This window comes from Colobus angolensis, unplaced genomic scaffold, assembly GCF_000951035.1.
Source record: "Colobus angolensis palliatus isolate OR3802 unplaced genomic scaffold, Cang.pa_1.0 Scaffold202, whole genome shotgun sequence".
In the NCBI taxonomy this organism is placed as follows: domain Eukaryota; kingdom Metazoa; phylum Chordata; class Mammalia; order Primates; family Cercopithecidae; genus Colobus; species Colobus angolensis.
Window position 1 is genome coordinate 2,847,956 of NW_012115178.1, and position 25,776 is coordinate 2,873,731.

The following is a 25,776-nucleotide window of genomic DNA, read 5'->3' on the forward strand; positions in this document are numbered from 1 at the left end:
TTCAAGCGGTTCTCCTACCTCAGCCTCCCGAGTAGTTGGGATTACAGGCGCATGCCACCTTGCCTGGCTAATTTTTGTATTTTTTTTAGTAGAGATGGGGTTTCACCATGTTGGTCAGCCTGGTCTCAAATGCCTGACCTCATGATCTGCCCGCCTCAGCCTCCCAAAGTGCTGGGATAACAGGCATGAGCCACCACACCCAGCCATAATTACCTCTTAAAAGGCCTTATCTCCATGTATAGTCAGTCACCTTCTGAGGTACTAGGATTTAAGATTTACTTCAACATATGAAGTGCAGGGAGACACTTTTCAGCCCATAGTCATTTTATTATGACTTAAAGAACTTATATGACCAAATAACTTAAAATTTGTTGTTAATAATTTTTATGTAGATTACATATTGAACAAAATGATAATATTTTGGAAGTAAAAATATATTATTTAACTTTTTTATATTTTTTAATGTGGCTACTGGAAAATTTTAAATTACATATATGGTTTACGTTGTATTTCTATTGGACAGCACTGTTCTAGAGGGTAATTTAACTAGATTCATCTAGCACTGTTTCTTTTGGACCACTATAAAAAGGGTTTGACATTTGAAATTTATTGATTACTCTTTCGTAATGTCAGTGGCTCTTTTATTTAACAGTCATTTTGTGCATTTTAGGTACAAGGTACTGTGTTGCATAGTAGGAACCAAGAGTATCTTCATTTTTTAAGATGTAGATAAGAAGTAACAAATCCAGTTTACAAAATTTATATAGGAAATTTCAATAAATTGTTATCACTGTTATGTAATCTTACTTAACATAGTAAGCTCAGTGTATAGAGCAGAATATTGGGAGCCTTGTTACATGAAACAAGGTTGAATCAGCTACTACGTAATTGTGAAGATTCAGCTAAGGTCTAGCCTGCTCTGGAAAGTTTCCTGTAAGCAGCTCTCCTCGTTCTGATTCCCTACTCTGGGCTAGGGGTTCCCTTCATTGTGCTTGTTAGAGTATAGTTGGCGTTATTTAAATTTAATGCTATTAAACCAAAAATTCTTAGAAGGCAGAAATCTCATTGAAGGTGTCAAGTAACTGTATTCTTGCCTGTGTTATTTATCTAGTGACCCTGATTATTCATTCATTAACACCAATAATACCTCCCTCAAGAGTTTTGCTGAGACATAGATGACATAATGTATATAGGATTTTAAGAAGCAATACATTCATAATATTGATATTTTTCAAATTTATTTTAGGCTGTTCTTTTCCTATATGTATTTCTTGTATACCATTGGTCTCTCAATCAGTAGCTACAACTTTTTGTCCTAGGACAAAGATATTGTCTGTCTGAGTGACTGCTTTGTAATCTCACACCGTCTCATCCTAGTGAGGGGAAGGCAGTTTTAGCGAAAAGCAGTGTAGTTAGTGCTTAAGAGCATGTCTGAAGCTAGATAAACTGAAGTGGAAACCTCAATCTGAAACTTGGCTAATGTGAACTTGAGTGGACAAGTTATTGACCCCTCTGTGCCTTGATTTCCTCTTTAAAATGGAAGTAACAGTGGTTCTGTCTACCTTCCACAATTGTGAGGATTAAACTTTTCATATGAACACAGCGAGAACTGGACTTGGAGCATAATAAGCACTTAGGTTAGCTGTTTCTTCCTCCTTATTGTTGTCACTGGGCAGAGACTCACACATATAGAGGACACACACTGACATACGCACACCCACACAGAGGGATGATATGCCCCCACCTCTGGGGTAGGGATGATGTCTAGTTACCTCTCTTGCCACTCACACTTTCATACACGCAGGGAGCTAAATCTGTTTCTAAACAGAGAAGGTGTAGTCATACCCAACAAAAAGGCTGGAGCCCCACACTATAGCCCACACCCATAGTCATGGAGAAAATATGAATATGAATATGTGATGGCATACATCACATAACACAGTGGGGAAACATGGAGCTGGGAACAGATGACAGAGAATATAAATATGAATCAGGTAGGAGGTCTGGATTCTGTTGAACTGCACAATACCTGAGGTGTTTGAGCAAGCTTATTTTAGGAAATAGTCCTCACCTTGAAATTTACTGAATATTTCTTCCATATCAGACACACTGACACAGCAATCTCCCTGTAAACATAGTCATCTCTAAGTAGAAAGAAACATTTATTTTCTCCCTCTTAATCATATTTTGTCTGATGTTTATATTCTTTGTGTATGTGCATATGAGTGTGATAAGTTAGTTTTGGTTTTTACATTAGAGATATTTAGAGAAGCAGATAATCTTTTTCCTCCTTTAGAAAATCGATTGGGTGGGTGTGTGTGCGTGTGGGTGTGTGTGTAAGAAGGCAGACCCTGTGGACATTGCTAGTGGTTGAAACTAGAATAAACAAAATGTAAGTATCTGCTTTTCTTTATGTCCTCAGCAAATGGGAAATAAAGCGCTGTCAGTGTTGTGGTTCCAGTGGCACACATTTAGCCTGCTCCTCACTACGGTCATGGGAGCAAAATTGGGAGTGTTTGGAATGTAGGGGTATTATCTACAATTCAGGTAATTTTGTAATTTTGAATAAAGTTTTTATTCAAATGTGTATTATTTAAAAGTTTTTACCTATATCTCTGTTATGCTAACATGGAAATTTAAATCTGTAGGAGAGTTCCAAAAAGCCAAAAAACATGTATTACCCAACTCTAATAATGTGGGGATTACAGATTGTTTGTTGGAAGAGTCATCACCTAAATTACCCAGGCAGTCACCTGGATCCCAGAGTAAAGATCTACTGAGGTATGTATTTTGAATTGGAGAAATACATAAAAATCTATTAGGAGAAAATTATGATAGGAAATGCCATACACATTTAGAATATTAGGTGATCATACAGTAGTCTAGAAGAGTGTTTTTCAGCCTTCAGGACCCAGCGTTTGATCATGAAATCAATGCAACCAGCATTTTAAAGAAAATGAAATGGGATAGAATAGAATACAAAATACCAAAATGCATCATACTTGGGAAAAGTGTATCTATCCTAATTAATTTTTTTGTGTATGGAGTGATGATGTAAAATATATTTTTTATTATAGATCACTTTCAAGATAGTTTGAAAAACACTGATCTAGAAAATGTGCTTAAAATGTTATTTGATTATAGAGTAAGACAGGAAATTAAAATATCAAGCATACCATGTCATCTTATTAAAAGGAAAGAATCCTATTTAATGTAGAAATTTTTTTTTCTTTTGTCTTTTTTTTAGAAATAAAGTCTCGCTCTGTTACCAGGCTGGAGTACAGTGGCATGATCATGGCTCACTGCAGCCCCAACCTCCTGGGCGCAAGTGATCCTCCCACCTGAACCTACCAAGTCTCTGGAACTACAGATGCATGCCACCATGTTTAGCTAATTTTTAAATTTTTGTAGAGATGGACATCTTGCTATGTTGCCTAGGCTGATCTTGAACTCCTGATCTCAAGTAGTCTTCCCACCTTCGCCTCCCAAAATGTTGGGATTACAGGTGTGAGCTTTGATGTTATAATCATTGTTTGCTTGTTTACTGTCAATGTCAGGAGTCTAAATGTCAGCTCTTCCCTTTAGAAAGTTTAAGGCGTACATACTGTTATCACATTAATTTCTGTTCCCATAAGATAGCAAAATAGGCTGGGTGTCGTGGCTCACACCTGTAATCCCAGCACTTTGGGAGACCTAGGCAGGCGGATCACGAGGTCAAGAGATCAAGAACATCTTGGCCAACATGGTGAAACCCCATCTGTATTAAAAATACAAAAATTAGCTGGGCATCTGTAGTCCCAGCTACTTGGGAGGCTGAGGCAGGAGAATCGCTTGAACCCAGGAGGCAGAGGTTGCAGTGAACCGAGATTGTGCCACTGTACTCCAGCCTGGTGACAGAGCCGAGACTCTCTCAAAAAAAAAAAAAAAAAGATAGCAAAATAATAAGTTACTTTCAAAATCTTAATTAAATAAGATTGGAATTACATCTTTATGATGTCGGGTATTCAGCTGTAGTTAAGATTTTTATGTTTATATAGATTTGCAAAAGAGTTTTTAGAGCCTTGCTTTACCCAATAGGGAAGAAGTAGAAAATTAGTCGCTAAGCATGATGAAATACTTTATTGTTAAAAATAATTTCAGTTTGGGTATGGTGGCTCATACCTGTAATCCCAACAGTTTGGGAGGCTAAGGTGGGAGGATCATTTGAACCCTGGAGTTTGAAACCAGCCTGGGCAATGTTACGAGACTTCATCTCAACAAAAATATTTTAAGAAAATAACCAGATATGGTGGTGTGCACCTGTAGTCCTAGCTAGGCAAGAGGCTGAGGTGGGAAGATCATTTGAGCCCAGGAGGTCAAGCTGCAATGAGCTATGATCATGCTACTATACTCTCTCCTGAGTGGCACAGCAAGACCTTGTCTCTAAAAAAAAAGTTTCAAGTTTAAAACCTTAGAAGATAGTAAAGATAATTTTTGTGAAGACATTTGATAACTGAATTTGTAGACAGGTAGAATATTAAGTACTCTTCAAAATTTGAAGAATATCTGTTTTACTATGCCACTTGTGTTAACTCTACGGAAAAATCTGTTACAAATATTGTTATACTTTTAGTATCAAAATAGATGTTCACATTATTTTAAAATAATTTTAATATTTAGATTTCCAAAGATGTTACACCAGGGAAGCTTGACTCCTTGCTCCTGCTTTAACATGTGGTCATATTTAGAAGAATAGCATCAACATTCCCCTGATCAGGCAGGAGCAAGGAATCAACCTGCTATAAAAAAGGTATGTTTCTGAAGAATTGTCTTACTTCCAAAGGACTTTGGCTTTTATTCAACATGAGTTAATGACGAGAGGATGATATAAAAAAAGAAAAAGCAAAACCTGGCCCACACTAGGGCACTGTAATGTCTTGGGGTGGGACAAATTCATACTTGGTATAGAAAATGATCCATGGGCATTGCCCAAAACAGATTTATTTTTGAGAACATTAATTCCAGTTACAGATGGAGAAACTGAGGGAAGGAGTGATTGAGCTGGTTGGTTTATATAGTCACTTGGATTGTTAAAACAGATTGCTGGACTTCATGCTGACAGGTTCTGATTCTATAGATGTGCTGTAGGGCTCAATAGTTTGCATTTCTGACAAGTTCTGGGGTAATGCTGCTGCTGGTCTGGGACCACACTTTGTGACTTACTGGTCTAGACTAAAAGGTACTATTTTAGGAATTGTGAATTCTGTTTATAATATTAGCTCTACTGTTAATTATGACTTTATGATTTAAAATATACTGTGTGATCTCTCAAAGACATTTTCTTACATAGTAAGCAGAGATTACATTTGCTTTTTTAAAAAAAGGATATAGTAAACGTGAAGTAAACTAGAATTAAGAAACTTAATTATAGCCATTAGCCAGGAAAGTGAGAGTTGGGGCTTTCTTTCTTTCCTTCTTTCCTTCTTTCTTTCTTGTCATTTTTGAGACAGAGTTTCGCTCTTGTTGCCCAGGCTGGAGTGCAATGGCGCGATCTCGGCTCACCGCAACCTCCGCTTCCCTGATTTAAGTGATTCTCCTGCCTCAGCCACCCGAGTAGCTGGGATTACAGGCATGCGCCACCACACCCGGCTTATTTTGTTTGTTTGCTTGAGACGAAGTCTCGCTTTCTTGCCCAGACTGGAGTGCAGTGGCCGGATCTCAGCTCACTGCAAGCTCCGCCTCCCGAGTTTACGCCATTCTCCTGCCTCAGCCTCCCAAGTAGCTGGGACTACAGGCGCCTGCCACCTCGCCTGGCTAGTTTTTTGTATCGTTTTAGTAGAGACAGGGTTTCACTGTGTTAGCCAGGATGACCTCGTGATCCGCCCGTCTCAGCCTCCCAAAGTGCTGGGATTACAGGCTTGAGCCACCGCGCCCGGCCTTATTTTGTATTTTTAATAGAGAGACAGGGTTTCTCCCTGTGGGTCACGCTGGTCTCGAACTCCTGACCACAGGTGATCCACCCTCCTCTGCCTCCCAAAGTGCTGGGATTATAGGTGTGAGCCACCACACCCGGCCTGAGATTCTGATTATTAAACTGGAATTCACTGGTTGGTTAAATTTGAGATAATTATCTATCAACTTTGTTGTAAATGATTCTAATTTGGTAAAAGATTGGGGTGAGGAATCAAGAATTTAAAACTAAGATTATCAAATAACTGTTTTTGGTTCTAGTAGCAGCCATTGGTACGATTTTGGATGGAAGTTGGGGAAGAATATCCTATTAATCTTTTTTTTTCCCTCGTCATGTTTTATTGGCTATATAACTGCTGTTTCACATAAAGTACTTTAAAGTACTTATCTCTATGTTTAAATTCATGTTTTATAGGCAAGGCAGCAAATTTAGAAGAAATGTATCAACACTATTAATAGAGTTAGGATTCCAAATTAAAAAAAAAACTAAAAGATTATATATCAACAAAGCCAATATCTGGACTAGTGCCTTAGATGCATTCAGAAATCGAAACTTTAATCCTTCATATGCAATTGAAGTAGCATATGTTATTGAAAATGATAATTTTGGAAGTGAGCATCCTGGATCAAAGCAAGAATTTCTGAGTCTCTTAATGCAGCATCTTGAGAACTCATCATTGTTTGAAGGGTCCTTGTCAAAGAACTTGTCTCTAAATTCTCAAGGTAATTATTTTATTTATTGTTGTATATACCAAATATCACATGTATAGAAAAAGAGATAGATAGCTGGTTAGAATTGATATTTAATACCTGTGCTCTAAATATACAGTTCACTTTGTTAATAAACTACTGATGGAATCACAGGAAAGTGGGAAGGGGGAGTGACAGTTGAAAAAGTAAATTTTGTGGTGAAACACTTTTTATTTAAGAATATACATTCTTTATAGCAATATTCTTCTAAAAATTAATCCATAATTAAGTGTAACTTTATCTTCACTCTAATCTCATTTTAATAGAGTGGCCAAATGGGGATGATTATTTGAATTCTTCTTGTTTGTATATTTGGAATTTGCAGTTAATATAGAGTTTTTGTAACATAGTTTCCTGGTCCACATGTAACCAATTTTTCAGTATACTTTTGTTTGCAATAATTTTTTTTTTTGCACAATTATTTATATGATAGTTGTCTGTCTTTACTATTACTGGTGAGAACTTAAGGTAATTATAACAGGCATCTCAAAACAGTGGGTAATTCTAGCATTCTCTTTTAGGGGCTTTTTTACTACTTTTGCTGCAATAGGAAATTCGAAAGAAAATGAGAAGGCATTTCGTTTCATTTCATTTGAATTTCCTGCTATATTTTTTGTAAACATCCTCACCATTGCCTAAAGCATCATTTTTACTCTGTATGGTTCACACAGTTTAATTATAAACTCCCTTTAAAATAAAACATAAAAATAAATAAAAAGCTTTCCAAATAGTAATGTTAACTCAAGGCAGCTTTGGTACGGTGGAGAGTACGTGAATTTAAATCACAGAATCTGAAGTCAAGTTTGTACTTATCTAGTTCTTTACATCCTTAGTTACTTACTCTCTCTGGATCTCAGTTTCTTCATCTGTAAAATGTGATTATGAATATGTAACTTGTAAGATTATTGCGCAGGTATTGTTAATGTGCTTTCAACAATTTAAAAATTAAGGAAAAATATACTTGATTGTTTTGACACATCATAGTTGCTAATACATTTGAAATGACAATTTTAATTCAAGCTCTGACAGTGAGGTAAGACAGCATATACTGTTGAGAGTAAATTTGTGCCTTTGGGAAAGATTATTTAGTGATACAGATCGAGAACCTTAAAAATGTTCCTATCCTTTGACCTACTAATACCATATGTAGGAATCCTAATCAAATAAATATAAACAAGAATATGTGAGTAGATGTTGACTATAACATTATGTCTCATATAGTTGGAAATGTCACTTAGCCAGGATAGCCAGTAATAGGGGGATGATTTGCATTATAGTACATCTCTAAGTTAGTCTAAATACATTTATTAACTATAGATTTGAGTAATTTTGAGCAGTATGATAAAAAGTTTACAATAAAGTAGATAAAATATAAGTCAAATTGTTTTTATATTTATATATACAAAGAGGAACAAATACATTCATTTGTCGCTTAGTAACAGGGGTGTGTTCTGAGAAATGTGTCAGTAGACAATTTCCTGATTGTGCAAAGATCATAAAGTGTACTTAACGGAAACCTGATTGATGTAGCCTACTACACACCGAGGCTATATGGTAAAACCTATTGGTTCTAGACTGCAAACCTGTATAACATGTTACTGTACTGAATACTGTAGACAATTGTAACACGATGGTAAGTATATATATATCTAAATATACAAAAGGTAATGCATTGTGCTATGACAGTATAACATCGCTAGGTCATAGGAGTTTTTCAGCTTCATTATAATCTTAGGGACCACCTTTAATGTATTTCATCCATTCTTGACCACCACATCCTAATATCGTGCATGACTATACACCAAAGTGTTTACAGTGGTTATTATGGTGGTATGTTTATTGTGTTTTATGTTTTCTACAATAGATTTTTACTTTATATTCAGAAAAATGTGTCTTTTTTTGTATTTTAGTTGAGATCTATATTTTCTACATAATGGTAGCTTCTAAGCATTATATTTATCTAATGCTTAGATTTTTAGACTAATTTTTAATATATATTTAAAATGATGGTGATCTTATAATAATAGAAGTGTATTTGATATATTTTCATCTGTATTTACAGCTCTGAAAGAGAATCTTTACTATGAAGCTGGCAAAATGCTTGCCATTTCTTTAGTTCACGGTGGTCCTTCACCTGGTTTCTTTTCTAAAACCTTGTTTAACTGCCTTGTTTATGGACCAGAAAATACCCAGCCAATTTTAGATGATGTTTCAGACTTTGATGTGGCACAGATTATAATCAGGGTAAGCAATGGATCTGTTTATTAAAAGGCACACTACATTCTAGGTATCTTTTAATGTAAATGACTGATCTGCAATAAAATAATATCTGTGAAGGAGTTAGGGATTGTAAACATATATTTCTGTTTACCAGTGGAGTTCTGAACCAGTTAAAAGATAGTTTTAAAAGTCAGATGGCTGGAGATTAAAGTGCAGGTTTAATGTTGGTAAAACCAGTTGGATGATGTGATTTTGGTCTGTGTTCAACATGGCTTGTGAATACTCCTCAGGCCTGCCTTGCTAGAGACAACTTGAGGCAGATTCCCTATTGCATACTAGAAAGCAGATGAAAGTGCGCTTTGATGCAGGCCGGTGGATCTGAAGAGAGGAAGGATTTGGCTTACCAGTTAGAATACTTGTCCTTCCTTCTATAGGGAAGTATGAATGATAGATGGAGAGAAAGACCAGGCTGAATTTCTTCCAAAGGGGAACAAGTGGTAGGGATCAGGGAGGACTTAATGCATCCACCTAAAAATAGTTACAATTTATTCAGCACTTATAATGGGTCCTGTACTAAACATGTCACATATACAAACACTCATTTATCATAATGCCCTATAAGTGTCATTGCCAACATGTTACTGCTTTAGAAACTGAGACAATGTAAGCCATTTAACTTTTCTTCCTTCACCTCCCTCCTACTTAAGCATACTCTATCCATTGTCTCAATTAACAGACAGTGTTGTTTAATGATTAAAAGCATAGGCCTTAGCTGGGCTTGGTGGCGTGTGCCTATATTCCCAGCTACTCTGGAGGTTGAGGCACAAGAATAACTTGAACCCAGCGGATTGAGGTTGCAGTGAGCCGAGCTCACACCACTGCACTCCAGCCTGGGCAACAGAGGGAGACACCGTCTCAAAAAATAAAATAAAATAAAGCATAGGCTCAGAAGTCAGATTTTACTTTGAATGCCAGCTCTTATAACTACTATATGCTGTGTCACTTTGGGCATGTTAATCTTACTCAACCTCAGTTTCTAAATCACAGAGTGAGCACTGCTGAAGTGTGACTTGCTATAGTGTATTATAACAATTCTTTCATTTGCCCTAAGACTGCTTATCCTAACATTGTGTTTTAAATTGACGCCTTTAATTCTTTGTTTTTCCTTTTGTGTCCTCTTTACTAAAAAAAAAAAGTGTATTTAAGCTTCATTGTCTCTACTTCCTATTTCCTCTTTATTTCTTGTAATCAGGCTTCTGTCGCTACCACAAGTCTCAAGTTAGCTAGTTCATAGTTTATATCCGAGGCTCTAAATATCCATGTCCAAAGGCCTTTTCTAATTTTTCATCTGCTGTGACTTCTGCAATTACCACTTAGAATTTCTCTGGAATATTTTATTTAATATTGTACTTCCTCCTACTTCTGATGGTTCTCTCTTCTTTAATACTTCTTACTTCTTTTTCTTCTTACCCCTGAAACAGCATTTTTCAGTGTTGTCTTAACAGTCCTCATTCTTTATTATTTGGAGAGCTGCTTCTCTCCTGTAATCTTTCTGAATGATTCAAAGACCTGTATTTTTGAGCCCCTGGACTCATATACAGATAAGACCTGGGTCTTGTAGCACATTGAGTCCAGCATGTTTAAGATGAAAATAGTATTTTTCCCAGAACTTTTTGTTTGATTGTTTTTGGGGGGGCTTTTTTGTTTTGTTTTTACCTATTTGCTTTTTCTTTCCAAGAGATTTCTTATTTCCAAGCTGTCCTGGAGAGTCATTTTCATACTCCTCCATTTTCCAGTTGTATGTCAAGTCACCTATCCCTAAGACTGACTTATCGTCAACCTTTACTTCCTATTTCTAGTGTGCCTTTTTTACCAAACTCAAATTTTCCCTAGGCTTAGGCAATTAGAATGTTGTTCTAATATTCTTATTTGGGATGATTCTTCCAAAAGTACAGTTTTGACCATATTGCTTTCTTCCTCAGGAATCCCCCAATGGCTTCTCATTCCCTGTTGAACAAAGTTTAAGCTCTTCATTAGGGCATTTAAGACCTTCACCTCTCTTCATGGCTTTATCTACTCCAGTTTCTATACTTTTTATCCAGTATTTATTCATTTAAGAAATACTATGTACTCTGTACTGTTTTATTACTAAAGATAGAGTAGTGAGGCAAAGTCAGTACCTTCTTGGAGTTTACATTAAGAGAGAACATAGAAGATAAACAACAAATATAATATGCCATCATGTAGTAAAATGTATGATAATGCTAAATAAAACAGAATATGGCCAGGTGCAGTGGCTCATGCCTGTAATCCCAACACTTTGGGAGGCCGAGGCGGGCGTATCACCAGGGGTCAGGAGTTCGAGACCAGCCTGGCCAACATGGTGAAACCCCATCTTTACTAAAAATACAAAAAAATTAGCCGAGTGTGGTGGCGTGCGCCTATAGTCCCAGCTACTTGAAAGGCTCACTTGAGCCTGGGAGGCAGAGGTTGCAGTGAGCCAGGATCACACCACTGCACTCCAGCATGGGCAACAGAGCGAGACTCCATCCCAAATAAATAAATATATACACAAATATATACTTACATACATACATACAACAGAATAAAGAAAGGAGATAGATAAGGGTTGGAGTATATATAAGTTAGGTTTTAGGCTAAACTTCTGTATCACGTAGACACAGAAAGACAGTGGCTCAAAAAAGGCAGATGTTTACTGCTCTGTAAAATCCATTGTCTAGATTTTAGGGTAAGAGTTGGCCAAAAAAATGGCCTGTAGGTCAAGTTCTGGCCTGTTGCCTGTTTGGTAAATAGTTACATTGGGCAACCATGTCCATTTGCTACTGATCTGACTGCTTTCACACTACAGTGGTAGAGTTGAGTAGCTGCAACAGATACCATATAGTTTGAAAAGCATAAAATGCTATCTGGCCCTTTATACAGATGGCCCTGTGTTTTCGAGATACATTGTGATTTACAAAACCATCTAAGGACTTGAGTTGCTCCCTCTCATTATCGGGTAACACTTAGCATTATTGTCTTCATCCACATGGTTGAAGCTTGCTCTTAAAGGAGAAAAGTGGAAGTTGAGAGCAGGGAAATTTGAGACATTGTTTTTACTTATATCCCATTGAACAGTCATGTAGCCCCACCTAGCTGCAGCAAAAGTTTGGCTATGTGCCCAGCAGGGTTGAGGGTTTGCAGGGATGAGGCAGCATACACCCAATTATTACTCTGACAGGGTGTAAAGATAGTATTTTGAGCATAGTAGTCATGAAAAACTTCAGAGATTTTGAATGAATGAGAAGAAGTCATGTAAATCTCTAAGAATGTTTTAGGAAAATGAAATTGTAAGTAAATTTTCTGTTAATGGATTGTTTCCTATTTTTAACGTTTTCCATCTGTACCTTTAAGAGCTTACCTGTATGAAAGTGTCTTGCACATAAATGGCCAAGTATTTCTTTGTTTACGCTGTTCACTAAAATGCTTTTGGTAAAATTCTGTCCATCTTTTAATTTTCAGCTGATACTCTTTTTCATGCATTCTCAGGTCATCTTTCTTGCCTGTCTAGTGCTAGGTAACTTTTCTCTTTTTTTTTTTCTTTTCTTTTTAAGAGATAAGGTCTCAGTCTGTCACCCACGCTGGAGTACATTGGTACGATCATAGCTCACTGAACCTCCAACTCCTGGGCTCAAAATCCTTCTACCTCAGCTTCCCGAGTAGCTAGGACTACAAGTATATACCACCTACAACAGGCCTTTTTTTTTTTTTTCTTTAGAGAAGGGGACTAGCTGTGTTGCCCAGCCTGTTCTTGAACTTCTGGCCTCAGGCAAGCCTCCCACCTCAGCCTCCCTAGTTGCTAGTCTCACCTAGTGCTATATAATTTTTCAGTGTCAGTTATTTCCTTTTTTACAAATAGTTTCATTATACTCTGGATTTCTTGAAGGCAGAAATAGACAAATTTGTTGAACTGGATCATCAGACATTTATTCTAGAAAAATACTTCTTGGTTTACTTTCACTGCACCCATATGTACTCAGAAATTTGAGTATAAATTAATATCATTTGAAATGTACATGTCACTCAAAAGTAAATGGGTAAAGTGGCTGTATTTTCTCCTTTGTTACAGATAAATACTGCAACAACTGTAGCTGACTTAAAGTCAGTAATAAATGAATGCTATAACTACCTTGAGTTAATTGGATGTCTCAGACTTATAACGACATTAAGTGATAAATATATGTTAGTAAAAGACATACTTGTATACCATGTAATTCAGAGAGTCCAAGCACCCTTTGAAAGGTAAGTTGTTTCTGTTAATATATGGCTCTCTCAAATTACATGTTTAAAGTGGTTAATTATCTTGTAATGTGAGATATATTTGGTAATAAGAGATGTTTTTCTCAGAAAAAAATTTAAATGCTCTTTTAAAATAATAACTTAAGCCTTTTTGGGATGATTACTGTTCTGATCATTTAATAAGCATTGTGTAGGTCGGGCGCAGTGGCTCACTCACGACTGTAATCCCAGCACTTTGGGAGGCTGGGGCAAGTGGATCATTTGAGGTCAGGAGTTCGAGACCAGCCCGACCAACATGGTGAAACCCCGTCTCTACTAAAATACAAAAATTAGCCGGGCATGGTGGTGGGTGCCTGTAATCTCAGCTACTTGGGAGACTGAGGCTAGAGAATTGCTTGAACCCAAGTGAGCCAAGATCATGCCACTGCACTCCAGCCTGGGTGACAGAGCAAGACCCCCTCTCAAAAAAAATAAAGAATTGTGTAAATGTATGATGCTTTCATAGAAATAATCACTATTTCAGATTATAAATTTTTTTCTAAAAAATATTCTTTTAAAAACTCTTACCACATGAACCAACTATTCTCTGTACATTCATTTAATAACTATTTATTGAGTACCTTTTATCTGCTGGGTAGTGTATATATTGACCATTCTTTGATTAACAAAGTATGTGTGATTTTTGCTGTCTTTTAGTTTAGAGCACTGGTATAAGTTAGACAACTTATGTATCTCCTTACACTCTTACAATTTTTTTAAATAATGGAAATACACATATGAAAGCAGTCTGTAATCACCATCCAGATCTAACACTTACTAACCTGTGCCTGTCTTGTTCATCTATATCCCACCCTTGTTATTGACTCCAGTATTATTTTAAAGCCGATACCAGATATCATCTCAAACCTGATCAATTCATTTAAAAAAAGTAGTATCATTAATCCATAGATTTAAATATATTTGATGTGTTTAAAATCTTCATAGTTAATATCATTACTGAAGTTTATATGTCTTGGATCAGTATAAGTCTCTTTATGTTGCTGTTTTTAATTCTTTTGATGTGAGCCTTAATGATCTTTGTAAGCTTTTTTGCTATATGGTATCACAAGGTGTTTCAGACTCATTTTGTACATTTTAGCCTAAGGAACCTTTGTTATTTTTAATGGGAAATGGGTAATTCACAACCGCAGTCTGGATGCTAGGGAGTCTTAGTTTTGCTGGGTTGTTCATGGTATCTAGGACTTTTCAGTGAACCCAAATTAGAAAAGTCAAGGGTTTTTAAATGTATTTTTATCTATTTTTTTTAAATCAAACATTTTTTAAAGATCCATTATGAGTGTGTCCTGATACTTCCAATTCAGATTTCCTATTGCATGATTTTTACTTAAAATTTTCTTTGTCCTGTGTTGAGAATTCCAGTTCTTAACGACACTGGAGAATTTGAGTATGAAGTAACTATTCATGTGATTTATTCCACATTTCATAACCAATAGTCGCAGAATGACAGTACTAACATTATCAAATTGTTGTGCTTATAAGTCATTGGAATATTTTCTGTGTGACTAAAAATTGGGCATAAATTGCATTTTCATTTTTTATTTTTAGTGATTAATTTTTATTAAATTTCATTTTATTTTAAAATTATATAAAATGTTTTGTATAGTTCCAAAGTCAAATGTATAATAAGAATATACTGAAAGTATATTCAAAGAAGTATAGGTTTCATCCATACTATGTCCATCCACCATTCAACCTTTTATGAAGTAACCATTTTGGCAATTTTTTTGTGGTTTATTCTTTTATTATTTGTTTTTCTTTTTAATGATAACAGATAAACATGTGTGTTTTTAGCTCATTTTATGCTGCTATAACAATACCTGAGACTTGGTAATTTATAAAGAAAAGAAATTTATTTCTCACAGTTCTGGAGGCTGGGAGGTTCAAAGGCATAGTGCCAGTATCTGCTCAACATCTGGTGAGAGCTATCTTGCTGTGTCATAGCATTGTGGAAGAGCAAGTGAGCACTCAAGACAGAGATGTGCCCTGGAAATCAGGATGAACTCACCCTTTTTATCAGGAGCCCACTCCCACAATAATGATATTAATCCATTCATGAGGGCAGAGCCCTTGTGACCTAATCACCTCTTAAGGACCCTATCTCCCAATACTGTTATACTGGCCATTAAATTTTAACATGAGTTTCAAATGAGACATTGAAACCATAACATTCTCCTCCTGGCACTCTAAAACTTATGTCCCACTCACATACAAAATCCCACTCACATACAAGAGTATCTGAGGAGGTGAATAGGAAATTTAGGAAGTCAGGCAAAAATGATAATGTCTGTTCTTTGCTTATTAATGAAAATGTGCATTTTAAAATTATTCAGTTGTCAGCTTGCATTTCTTTTGTTAATCAGATATTTTTTGTTCATTTTCCCTATTATTGATCTTTCAGAAGAATTTGTATTCCTTGAATAAGATTAATTTTCTGTCATGTATATTAAATATCTGTCATTTGCTTTATCTTAATTTCTTTTTAACAATACATAGGTTTTACATTTTTATGTAATGAAGATTTATCACGCTTGGTAATATCTGGGAAACTTAATTTTTATAATAATTAGCTTTGAAGTGTAAAACACTTCAGATTTTGACATCTTTCTTACTAATAAAAACTTGTTAGTTTTGAAACTATAAATAGCCAAATAATGTAGATATGTAAAATAGTCATTTTATATTAATGTATTTGCTTATGGATTTGAAAGTATCATGTATAGTATATCCATATCTTCTCTTTTTCCTCACATCTGAAAATATGATTGTCTCTTTTAGGGTTTTTTTGGTTGTTTTTTAAAAATCATTAGCTGTTTTGAAAAAATGCCAGATAAATTAGCTGGAAATATATATTCCCTAATATAATACCAAACACACATGTATGAATGTTGGCTCATTATTTTTCTTCTGTTAAGTTTTAAGCAGGGTCTGAAAACCCTTGGTGTTTTGGAGAAAATTCAGGCTTATCCAGAAGCATTTTGTAGCATCCTGTGTCATAAACCTGAGAGTCTTTCTGCAAAAATCCTTAGTGATCTTTTTACAGTACACACATTACCTGATGTAAAAGCTTTGGGGTTTTGGAACAGTTACTTACAGGCTGTTGAAGGTATGTGGATATTTTATTTTACTTTTAACGATCTCAGAATATTTGTTTCAGCATATTTGTTGGGGGTTTTATGTGTGTATGTTTTGCCTTTTGGTATTAATATTAAGATGCTAACTCCGTATTTACAAAAGAAAGTTATTTCAAAGCAAGTTTATGTGACCAAGTTAAAAATGATGAGAAAAGTTTACAGAGTAAATTTATATTTTGTAATTTTTTTCTCTAGATAAGTTGAGATGAAAGGCATTCTTTCTAGAAAATATTATTGTCACAGCATAGAACAGTCTTAATCCTAATAATCTATTTCATCATTTTCAACTTGAAGTTAAACTAAATTATTCTTCTTCCACTAGGGCTGTAACAATGATATTTATCATTGAGCATTAGCAGTGTAAAATCATTCTGCCTAATAGAGTGGAGAAGAATTTAACTTATAGTTGAAACTTTGTTTAGCTAGATTTTTGGTTTTTTACCATTTAGTTTTTCTGTCTGTATTTGTTGAACTATTGTATCAAATAGTGATGACCTAGAAGCGGTCAAATATACAATAAGCAGTTGTACTAAATGATTGTATTAGTCTTTCTACTTTGAGATTCATTTATGTACTGTTTACCTGTTACTATACCTGACTTTGTGATTTAGTTTGCCCAAAACAAATGTGGGAGTCTATGCCTTTCAGTATTCCAAATCTGTTTGGAGAAGAATCTATGATGATAGCAATATATAACATGGATTTACTTTTGTTTCTTTTTCTCTTTTATTGGTAAATTTTTTCAGATGGTACATCTACAACAACAATGGAAGACATTCTTATTTTTGCAACTGGTTGCAGTTCCATTCCTCCAGCTGGATTTAAACCCACTCCTTCAATTGAGTGTTTGCATGTGGATTTTCCTGTTGGAAACAAGTGTAATAACTGTTTAGCAATTCCAGTCACCAATACATATAAAGAGTTTCAAGAAAATATGGACTTCACCATAAGAAACACTCTAAAACTAGAAAAGGAAGACAGTTCTCATTACATTGGACATTAAAATGTTTCATTGAACGAAGAGAAGCTTCTTGAAAAGCTGCTGTTGATTACTCTCTTTTGTTTCACTAACCTTTTCACCATCACTTTGAACAAACTAGTTCGTTTCTTGGCCTAATAAAATTTATGATATTAATATAAAGGAGTATTATGGCCACTTAGGCTAAAAAAAATTTTTTTTGTTAAAGCATACTAGTCAAAATAGGTGATAGTTTCTCATTTTCTTTATATACATACTTTATAAACCTCAATATAAATATTCTTAAAATGGTTGTAAGGATTTTATTTAGGTATGGTAGCATGGTATATAAAAGTAAAAACTGTTTTACTCACATTTTTTGTAAATTAGGATTACATATAGAATGCCACAATTTTTCTAGGTTATTCAATTTTCAAATTATTCCTCATTTTATTTTAAAGCATTAAATAGAAAAGCTAATTGGTTAAATTTTGTTATATAAATCAGAGGCTTATATTCTGGGATTTGTGTTACTATGCATGCTTTTCTAGGATGTCACCAAATTAGTTGTTTAAAATGTTTTTAGATTACTGATTTATATTAAGATGACCCACACTGCAGTTAGATTATGCCTAGTTGGAAGTATTATATAAAAAGCAGAATTAAGCTGGGCACATGTGCCTGTAATCCCAGTTATAAGGGAGGCTGAGGTGGGAGAATCGAAATGCTCAGTCAGCCTGGGCAATATAGCAAGACTCCATTTCAAAAAAAAAAAAAAAGCAGAATTGCACAAATTTTCTGGAATCGATGGACATTCCACGAGCTTAAACACTTTTGAGGTGGATAACATTTAGTTGAAAATACCTAAGAAAGTGTGTCTTCTTTAAAGCCTTGGCTTTAATCATGGGAAATTGTTGTTGTTGTTGTTGTTTTCTGTATCCTGTGTTTCTGTATATCTGATCCATAATCATTTTAGGTATTTAAATGATCTCTGTGAATTGGTAGGTTTGACCATTTGACCGTTATTTATTATCAAGATGGTTGTATGCTAAGGTAAGTTGGCACCATAGCATTATACAGTTATCTTCATTGCTCCTGAATGATATCTGTTATATAAGCAATGCATAAATAAAGTAAAAAGGATAGAAAGAAAAACCCATTCTAATGTCACCGCTCAGAGATAAGTGCTGTGTTTCTGTGTATCCTTCTTATAAATGCTTTCCTTCTTTTCCTTTATTTTTTAACTTGAATAATGCTACTAAAAGACAATACCTAAAAGTAACTGTACTAACAATGTGCTAACAATGTGAAAATATATAGTCCCATAGTCATGTCCCCATATTTATACTCCCACAAAAGAAAAAATTGGAAAACAAAGTCTGATGTCCTTAATCTATTATCAGATTTAAATGATGTAATGGTTGAGTTTTCCATGAAAGTAAATCATTATGATAGGTAAATAACTATGGGAAGTAAAATGTTTTAACCATATTTTTCTTAATACACAAAGCAGGTGTCAGCTGTTGTCATATTCTCACCCTTCTTAAGAAATATCATTAAATTATTGATATTTTTTAAGAAAAGTAACAGAATAGATTTGAAAGAGATAATGTATCTCTTAATACCAAAGGACAACTAAAACATAATTCTAGTGTACTTTTCTTTGTTCCCTCATGTCTTTTTCAATCTATACACTAACATACCTAGCAAATTAGTTTTACTTTAACTTGAAATATTTAATAACATTAAACAACGCATTTCTTTGTCTTTGGTTGAATTCTTTTGTCTTATCAATAGTAATTGAAAGATCAATTATCAAAGAGTTTGAATAGCTAATATAAACCCCAAACTCGCCATACAATTTTTATTCCAAATATGTTGATAAAAAGATACTTTGTTTCTTTATCCACCTTGTTTTTATAACAGTTAAAAACCAATACAAACCAAAAAAACCTAGTTAAAGCTATTTTCTGGTTTGTAGTTTTAGTTAATTTCCCCTAGGGTAGAAATTAAAGCTGGTAAGTCACACACACATACTTTGTTAGGGTGGGGGTGGCAAGTGGAGAAGCAGTGTACTTGGGTTAGCTACAATTAAAAACAGTATTTCAATTCTTCTTTTGACTTACTTTATATATAGACAGGGCCTTAGTGATAAGATGGTGTAAATAATTTAGGATATTCATGTTTTCAAGTGAAGCATAAATATTTATTTTGCGAAATGTTTTCTGGTTTGAAGGATGTTCCATTATTAGGATTTTTAGATTAATCTGTATGGTCAAGGAATATCAGAGAAACCTGTAGGTTATTTATTTTCTGCAGTGTCATTTTGTCAAATGGTTGGTATTATAATTGTTCTTTTCTTATTCATTTTATAACCAGTGCATAATTCTTATTTTAGATTTTAAAAAAGAATTATGCTATAAATCTTTATAAATGTGTGTATATATTTCTTAAATATTGCAATTGCCTAAACATTGTATATTTTAAGGCTGTTTTCTCTTGCTCTCAATGTTGAGGAAAACTATAAATTGATCTATAATGCATCTATTGTTAATGGTTTTGGTTCGTTTGATATTCATTGTTTTTAAACAGTTTCCAATATGGAAACTTTATTTTAATACCTTTTATACAGTTCTCTACTATTCAAGATATTCTTTAAAATATCTCACCAGAAACTTATACTTTTCTACTTTGTAATATTTAGTTTCTATAATTTGAGGAAGTGATTTTTTTTGTTTGGGTTAAGTAAAAAGCCTTTATTTGATTACCCAGCATGAGAATTCACCTCAGTTTCTATTTTATGCATTTGTAAATTTTTCCCCTCATTATATGGAAGCTATTGGAACTTCTGTATTCAGTACTAAATACTAAGTCAAGGGGAGTATATTAGGTAAGCTTTTTCAGTGACTGTGCCTTTAGCATTCAGTCATTATAAGAAAATGATCAGAACAAAATTATTACATTATAAACATGTAATTCTTTTATACAGTGATTATTATGTACTGCATTGTTACTTTTAAAATAAGCTATTAAACTAGTTTTTATGGTTCAAGTAATGCAATACAAAGTTTCATGCTTCAAGTAATGCAATACAAAACATAACACATTTAATGATGAATTACTTGAATGTATATTATCTGTGGTTTAGGGAAATTTAGATTGTCTTGAAGAGACTCAGTTTTCAAGTTCTGATTTTGACCATTATCTTTTCTAATTCCTAAACATATCCCAGTACCTACACTATGCCAAGTATTATGCTAGGCGATAGTTTATATGTCAGCCTATTTATACCCTTTTTAAAGGCTGCCAGATTAACCAAAAAGCGTGACATTTATAACAAAGTTTTATAAATAAATAAATGTGTTTATGCCATTAAAGATAAACTGCCTATATAAACTAAGTAATTTATTGGGATTTAACAAGATTAAGACTCTGACAAAACTGAAAGATACAAGATTCCTTTACTCTCCACATTTAGGAGATCCTATAAGCAAGCAGTTATTGTCTGACACCGAGGAACCTATAGAAATGAGGGAATCTGTGTTAAAACTGTATCCTCTAACGTAAAATAGCTTACTAGAATAAATTATTTAAGCCAAAAATCTGGATTCAGATAAATGGCTATAGTAAATTAGGTTAATGAACAATCTGTAGCCATAGATTATTTTCAGTCTTTATGATTCTAATAAAACAAATACCTTATTCAGTCTCAGCCTTACAAGGGCTGTTTGTCTATGGTTGCTGTTCTTCTGTGGGGTGTATTTTTCTATAAATGTATTGCCCATACTCTGTGCACTCGGTCAGGAGTTTTTATCATTTCATATGTATGCAGTGTACATCAATTTTTAATTTGTCTTAGTGATATTAACACGACTCATAGTCTTGGGTGGGAATCTGTGATGGAACTGAAGTGGCTCGATGATGGATTTGCATTGGAAAGTGGAAGGACCCAAATGAGCAAAATTGGGCTCTCAGATATTTTATATTTCATAGAGACTGTAGAATGCAGTAGAACTTTCCCATAGGGCAGAAATAGTTTGTTTAGTTGGAACACACCCAGATCATTCAAGATTCCTTCAAAATATTAGTAACAGTACTGAAGAAACACACGTATTCCAGTTAATTTCTTAATGAATATGCCAATTAGCTATAAAAAAATTACATAATTTTTTTTTTTTTTTTTTTTTTTTTGAGACAGAATCTCACCCAGGCTGGAGTGCAGTGGCGCCATCTCGGCTCACTGCATCCTCCGCCTCCCAGGTTCAAGCAGTTCTCCCTGCCTCAGCCTCCCCAGTAGCTGGGATTAAAGGTGCCCACCACCACGCCCGGCTAATTTGTATTTTTGGTAGACACTGGGTTTCACCATGTTGACCAAGCTGGTTTCGGACTCCTGACCTCAGGTGATCTTCCCACCTCCACCTCCCAAAGTGCTGGGATTACAGGCGTGAGCCACCGCACCCAGCAGAGATTATGTAATTCTTGTAAAGATTGTAGGTTGAATGCTAGGACGTTTCCTAATAGCATTAAAAATAAGATAACCTATTTTAAATGTCACAAAAAGTTTTTATTAATGAAAAAAGCCAATGTTTCACACTATAAAACAATCTTACATAATCGTTAGGCTAACTTGATTTCATTTATATAATTTTGAAAGTTAAGTTTTTGAGGCACAGAGTCTGATTTCATTTCAGAATTTGGTGCAGCTTCATAATGAAGTGTCATCAGTGAACTCTGGGGAAATGAGCTGTCATTGTGTATCTATTTTTGTCATACAGTAAAACCTATGGATTAAGTTAGAAATCCCATAAATTTTGTGGTCACGTGGCTTCAAGTGTACATTAAACAGCCAGCACAAGACCAGCCTGGCCAACATGGTGAATCCCCGTCTCTCCAAAAAAAAAAAAAAATTTAGCGGGGCGGGGTGGCGGGCGCTTGCGCTTGCAGTCCCAGCTACTCGGGAGGCTGAGGCAGAAGAATGGCGTGAACCCCGGAGGCAGGGTGCGGTAGTTCACTTAGAAATCCCATAAATTTTGTGGTCACGTGGCTTCAAGTGTACATTAAACAGCCAGCACAAGACCAGCCTGGCCAACATGGTGAATCCCCGTCTCTCCAAAAAAAAAAAAAAATTTAGCTGGGCGTGGTGGCCCCTGTCTGTAGTCCCAACTACTGGGTTGGCTGAGGTGGAAGGATAGTTTGGGAGGATTGCTTGAGTCCAGGAGGTCGAGGCTACAGTGAGCTGAGACTCTGCCACTGCACTCCAGCCTGAGCGACAGAGTGAGATACTATCTCAAAAACAACAAAAAAAACCCAGCACATCAGCCTGTCCTGTCCTGATGGTGTGCCGCTGTAGTCCCTTGCTACTTGGGAGGCTGAAGCACGAGGATCGTTTGACAGTCGGAATTTGAGGCTGCAGTGAGCCCTGATTGCGCACTTGAGCCTGGGCAACTTCCTTCCCACGGCAATGTCATTTTGCAATTACTACAAGGAAAGAAGAGATGCTAATTTCTCGTTTTGTACCTCCCTGGATCCCCTGTCCATGCCAGCAGAACGCCACTATAAAGCTAGACCTTTTTTTTTTTTTAAGAGATGCGACTGAGAAATATGCCAGATTAAAGCTCCAATGCTTTGTGTTTCTCTGGAAAAAGGAGCAAAGGGAAGATTCCTGCTGCACTGAGAAACTAGAGCTAACGTTAAAACGTTGCCTGTGTTTCAGGAGCTTCATTTACTTAAGTCCTGTGGTCCTTATACTCCTAGAGTATTATCACCCCGTCAGTGCTCTGTAAGCCCCCAAGCCAACAGTTCAGTAATTAGGTTCTTAGCACTACACGCTCCTACCCTAAGAGTTCAATTTAATGTTGCTACCATTTGAGAGAGTGTGGCTTGATAAGATAGGATAAAAACTCGTAGTATTCGGCTAACATTACAGGGCACTGAGTTAACCTGCACCGGCTCTCCCGGCTCTACCGAGTGGAGGTCTTCCTGGAGGAGGTGGAGTCCGGCCTTCAGGCACGCCCTTTGGCCCCGCCCTTCCGGGCTTTGCTTCCGGGGCGGTAAGGGCAGCCACGTCATCCCCTCGCTCCGCTCGCCAGCCGGGCAGTGGCTCGTGGGAACCAAGATGGCGTCGGCAGCGGCAGCGACAGCAGCAGCAGCAGCAGCAAGTATTCGGGAAAGGCAGACAGGTACTGACTTACTCTCTTCTTGAAGCTTCGTGACTGCCCCGACGACATTCTTCCCCTTTGCTTGTCGCCCTCACTCGGTCGTGGTGCGTGCAGCTCGGAGAGCGATCTCCGGGAGTTTAATCCAGTCCCTAGAGCAACAAGAGCCCCTCCCCTTGGAGTTTTTGGGGGAGAAGATGCCATTAGCTTGACTCGGTTCCTCCTGTGGTGCAGAAGGAGCTTTAGCGGTGGGCGGATTGCTGCGGCCTTGCTCTGGTCTCCTTCCTAGTGGGCCTCAGAAGGCCATCACAACAAGATCTGGCAGCAGATAGCTTCTTATCTATGTTGCCACCTATGAGGTCTCCGAGTTTGTTTCTGTGCGTGGTTCAGTTCTGGTTTTGATTTTTGAGAGAACTCCCATTTTCTGGCACTTCCACCGCAATTACAGAATTTAGGTATTTTCACAGCGGCCTGCTTTGCGCCACTTCTCTACTCCGGACCAGCCTTTTGGGGGTACCTGCAGAAAAATGCCTGGTGATAAAGATTTTCTCCTTCAGCTTACTGGAAGGCATTGAAGAATTGAATTAATAGCTTTCTCATTTTAATTGTTTGACAAATTATTGTTTTAAAATAATATTTTATCTTCAATAGAGCATGTTTCTATAGCTTGTATTTATGCAGAGAAATGTAAGAAGCTACATATTCTTGAGTTTTGGGATTTTTTTCCCTCTTAGAAATTAGTTTTGCCTTATTTGAAAACTTATGACAACTTGGTTTATACCTGTTAGCTACAAACTAAAGGTTTAACTAGTTGTTTTAAAAGTTTTCAAGCCATTTATTCTGAGGAGCTAATAGAAATAAGGCATCAAGAATGTGCATACTTGGAATTCTGTTTGCTGAAATTATGCCCTGTTGGATATAAATATGAATAGGAAAATGAATTTATAATTCATATGACCTACAGAAGGAATTTGGGCTGTACTTGATTCCTTTCTTTGGCATTTAAAGAAATTAAAGAAAAATGTTAGACTTCAATCTAGTAATGACACACAAAAGATACTGAGTTGCGTTCTGCTTTTCCCAGTAAATAGTTTAGTGTAACCTATCAGGTGAAGTCCAGGCATAATCAAATATAGGGAAGTTCAAATAAGATTTGGGGCATACCTGCCATTCATTGTATCTGTTTAAGCAAATAGAAGCTCCATTTGTTTTAATACTGTGTTTCTGATAACTATACTACATATTAAAATAACGTGTCAGTGAAACTGTACCAATACAAGAGAGCTTTTTGAAAAATAAATTTGCATGGCAGTAAACTTGTATGCAGAAATTTTGTAGATCATTAAAATCTAATCGTTTGTATTTCTGCAGAAATAAACAGTTGAAATTTTACAGAATTACTAGATAGATTGTGCTAGATCTATTTTTTATCAAATTTTTATTGTCATTGAATTCTGCCTCATTTTCAGAGGAAGGTAAATCCTTGTGTATATATTGTAATACAGAATTAGCTATTTCCCTCATGCCTATTGAGAATGTTTTGGGAAATAACTCACAATCCTCAAATATTCTAGATACTAGATACAATCCTCAAATATTCTAGATACTAGAATATTTGGGTGGATGAGACAATTGTTGGCATTTATTGAGCATTTACTATGGTTAGGCATTGCTTTAGGTGATTATGTATTATTATCTCCATTTTACAGGTGAAGAAAGTAAAATAGAGGTAAACTAACATGCCTGTTTCTTGCTTTGCCTGCCTGAAAAATCTTTATTGATCATTTGAATGTCATCCCACAAGCTCACAAGCTATCTCCTTTCTTCCAGGTTTACTGTCCTCTCTATCCATACCTTCAGTTCAACAGGTAGAATCAGTTGCCTCCTGCTTTGTGTTACTGTTGTTCTTCATTGAATGCGTCTTCGTTACAGGTTCTTGCACCTCTTCCCTGCTTCTCAACGTTGCAGGGTCCCATTAGTGTTAGCATCTAGCAACTTAGCTTTCAGTATTATCTCTATGTTGATGATTCCCAGGTTTATATCCCTAGTCTGGCCCTCCCATCTGAACTCAGTCTGCTCCATATCAGTTAATGGCAGTTCCATCCTTTTAGTTGCAGGTCAAAAACCTTGAAGTTTTCTTGACTTGTCTCTTTCATGTCTCATGTAAGATCTTTCAGTAAATCTTGTCAGTTCTACTCTGAAAATACATCCAGGATCTGACTGTTGTCTTTGCTATTTCCAGATCCTATCCACC

General features: G+C 35.8%; 2 protein-coding genes across 7 annotated transcripts in view; both read left to right on the top strand.

The window, feature by feature from the left end:
* G2E3 (G2/M-phase specific E3 ubiquitin protein ligase) overlaps window positions 1-20,419 on the top strand; it is a 60,644-nt gene extending 40,225 nt beyond the window's left edge. The window contains exons 9-15 of one of the 2 annotated variants that reach the window (XM_011941843.1): window positions 2,423-2,547; window positions 2,649-2,781; window positions 6,365-6,672; window positions 8,762-8,943; window positions 13,049-13,221; window positions 16,191-16,381; window positions 17,156-20,419. In XM_011941843.1, coding sequence (XP_011797233.1) covers window positions 2,423-2,547; window positions 2,649-2,781; window positions 6,365-6,672; window positions 8,762-8,943; window positions 13,049-13,221; window positions 16,191-16,381; window positions 17,156-17,412 — 1,369 coding nt within the window. In that variant the 3' untranslated portion in view covers window positions 17,413-20,419. The remainder of the gene's footprint in view (window positions 1-2,422; window positions 2,548-2,648; window positions 2,782-6,364; window positions 6,673-8,761; window positions 8,944-13,048; window positions 13,222-16,190; window positions 16,382-17,155) is intronic. The other variant, XM_011941844.1, reaches the window with a different exon arrangement.
* Window positions 20,420-23,263: 2,844 nt separating this feature from the next.
* SCFD1 (sec1 family domain containing 1) overlaps window positions 23,264-25,776 on the top strand; it is a 103,989-nt gene continuing 101,476 nt past the window's right edge. For 3 of the 5 annotated variants that reach the window (XM_011941849.1, XM_011941850.1, XM_011941847.1), the window contains exon 1: window positions 23,398-23,546. Coding sequence is in view for 1 of the 5 variants with exons in the window: in XM_011941845.1 (XP_011797235.1) it covers window positions 23,483-23,546 (64 nt within the window). In the remaining 4 variants the exon portion in view is untranslated. Of the gene's footprint in view, window positions 23,547-25,776 lie in introns of all 5 variants that reach the window. The other 2 variants (XM_011941845.1, XM_011941848.1) reach the window with 2 other exon arrangements.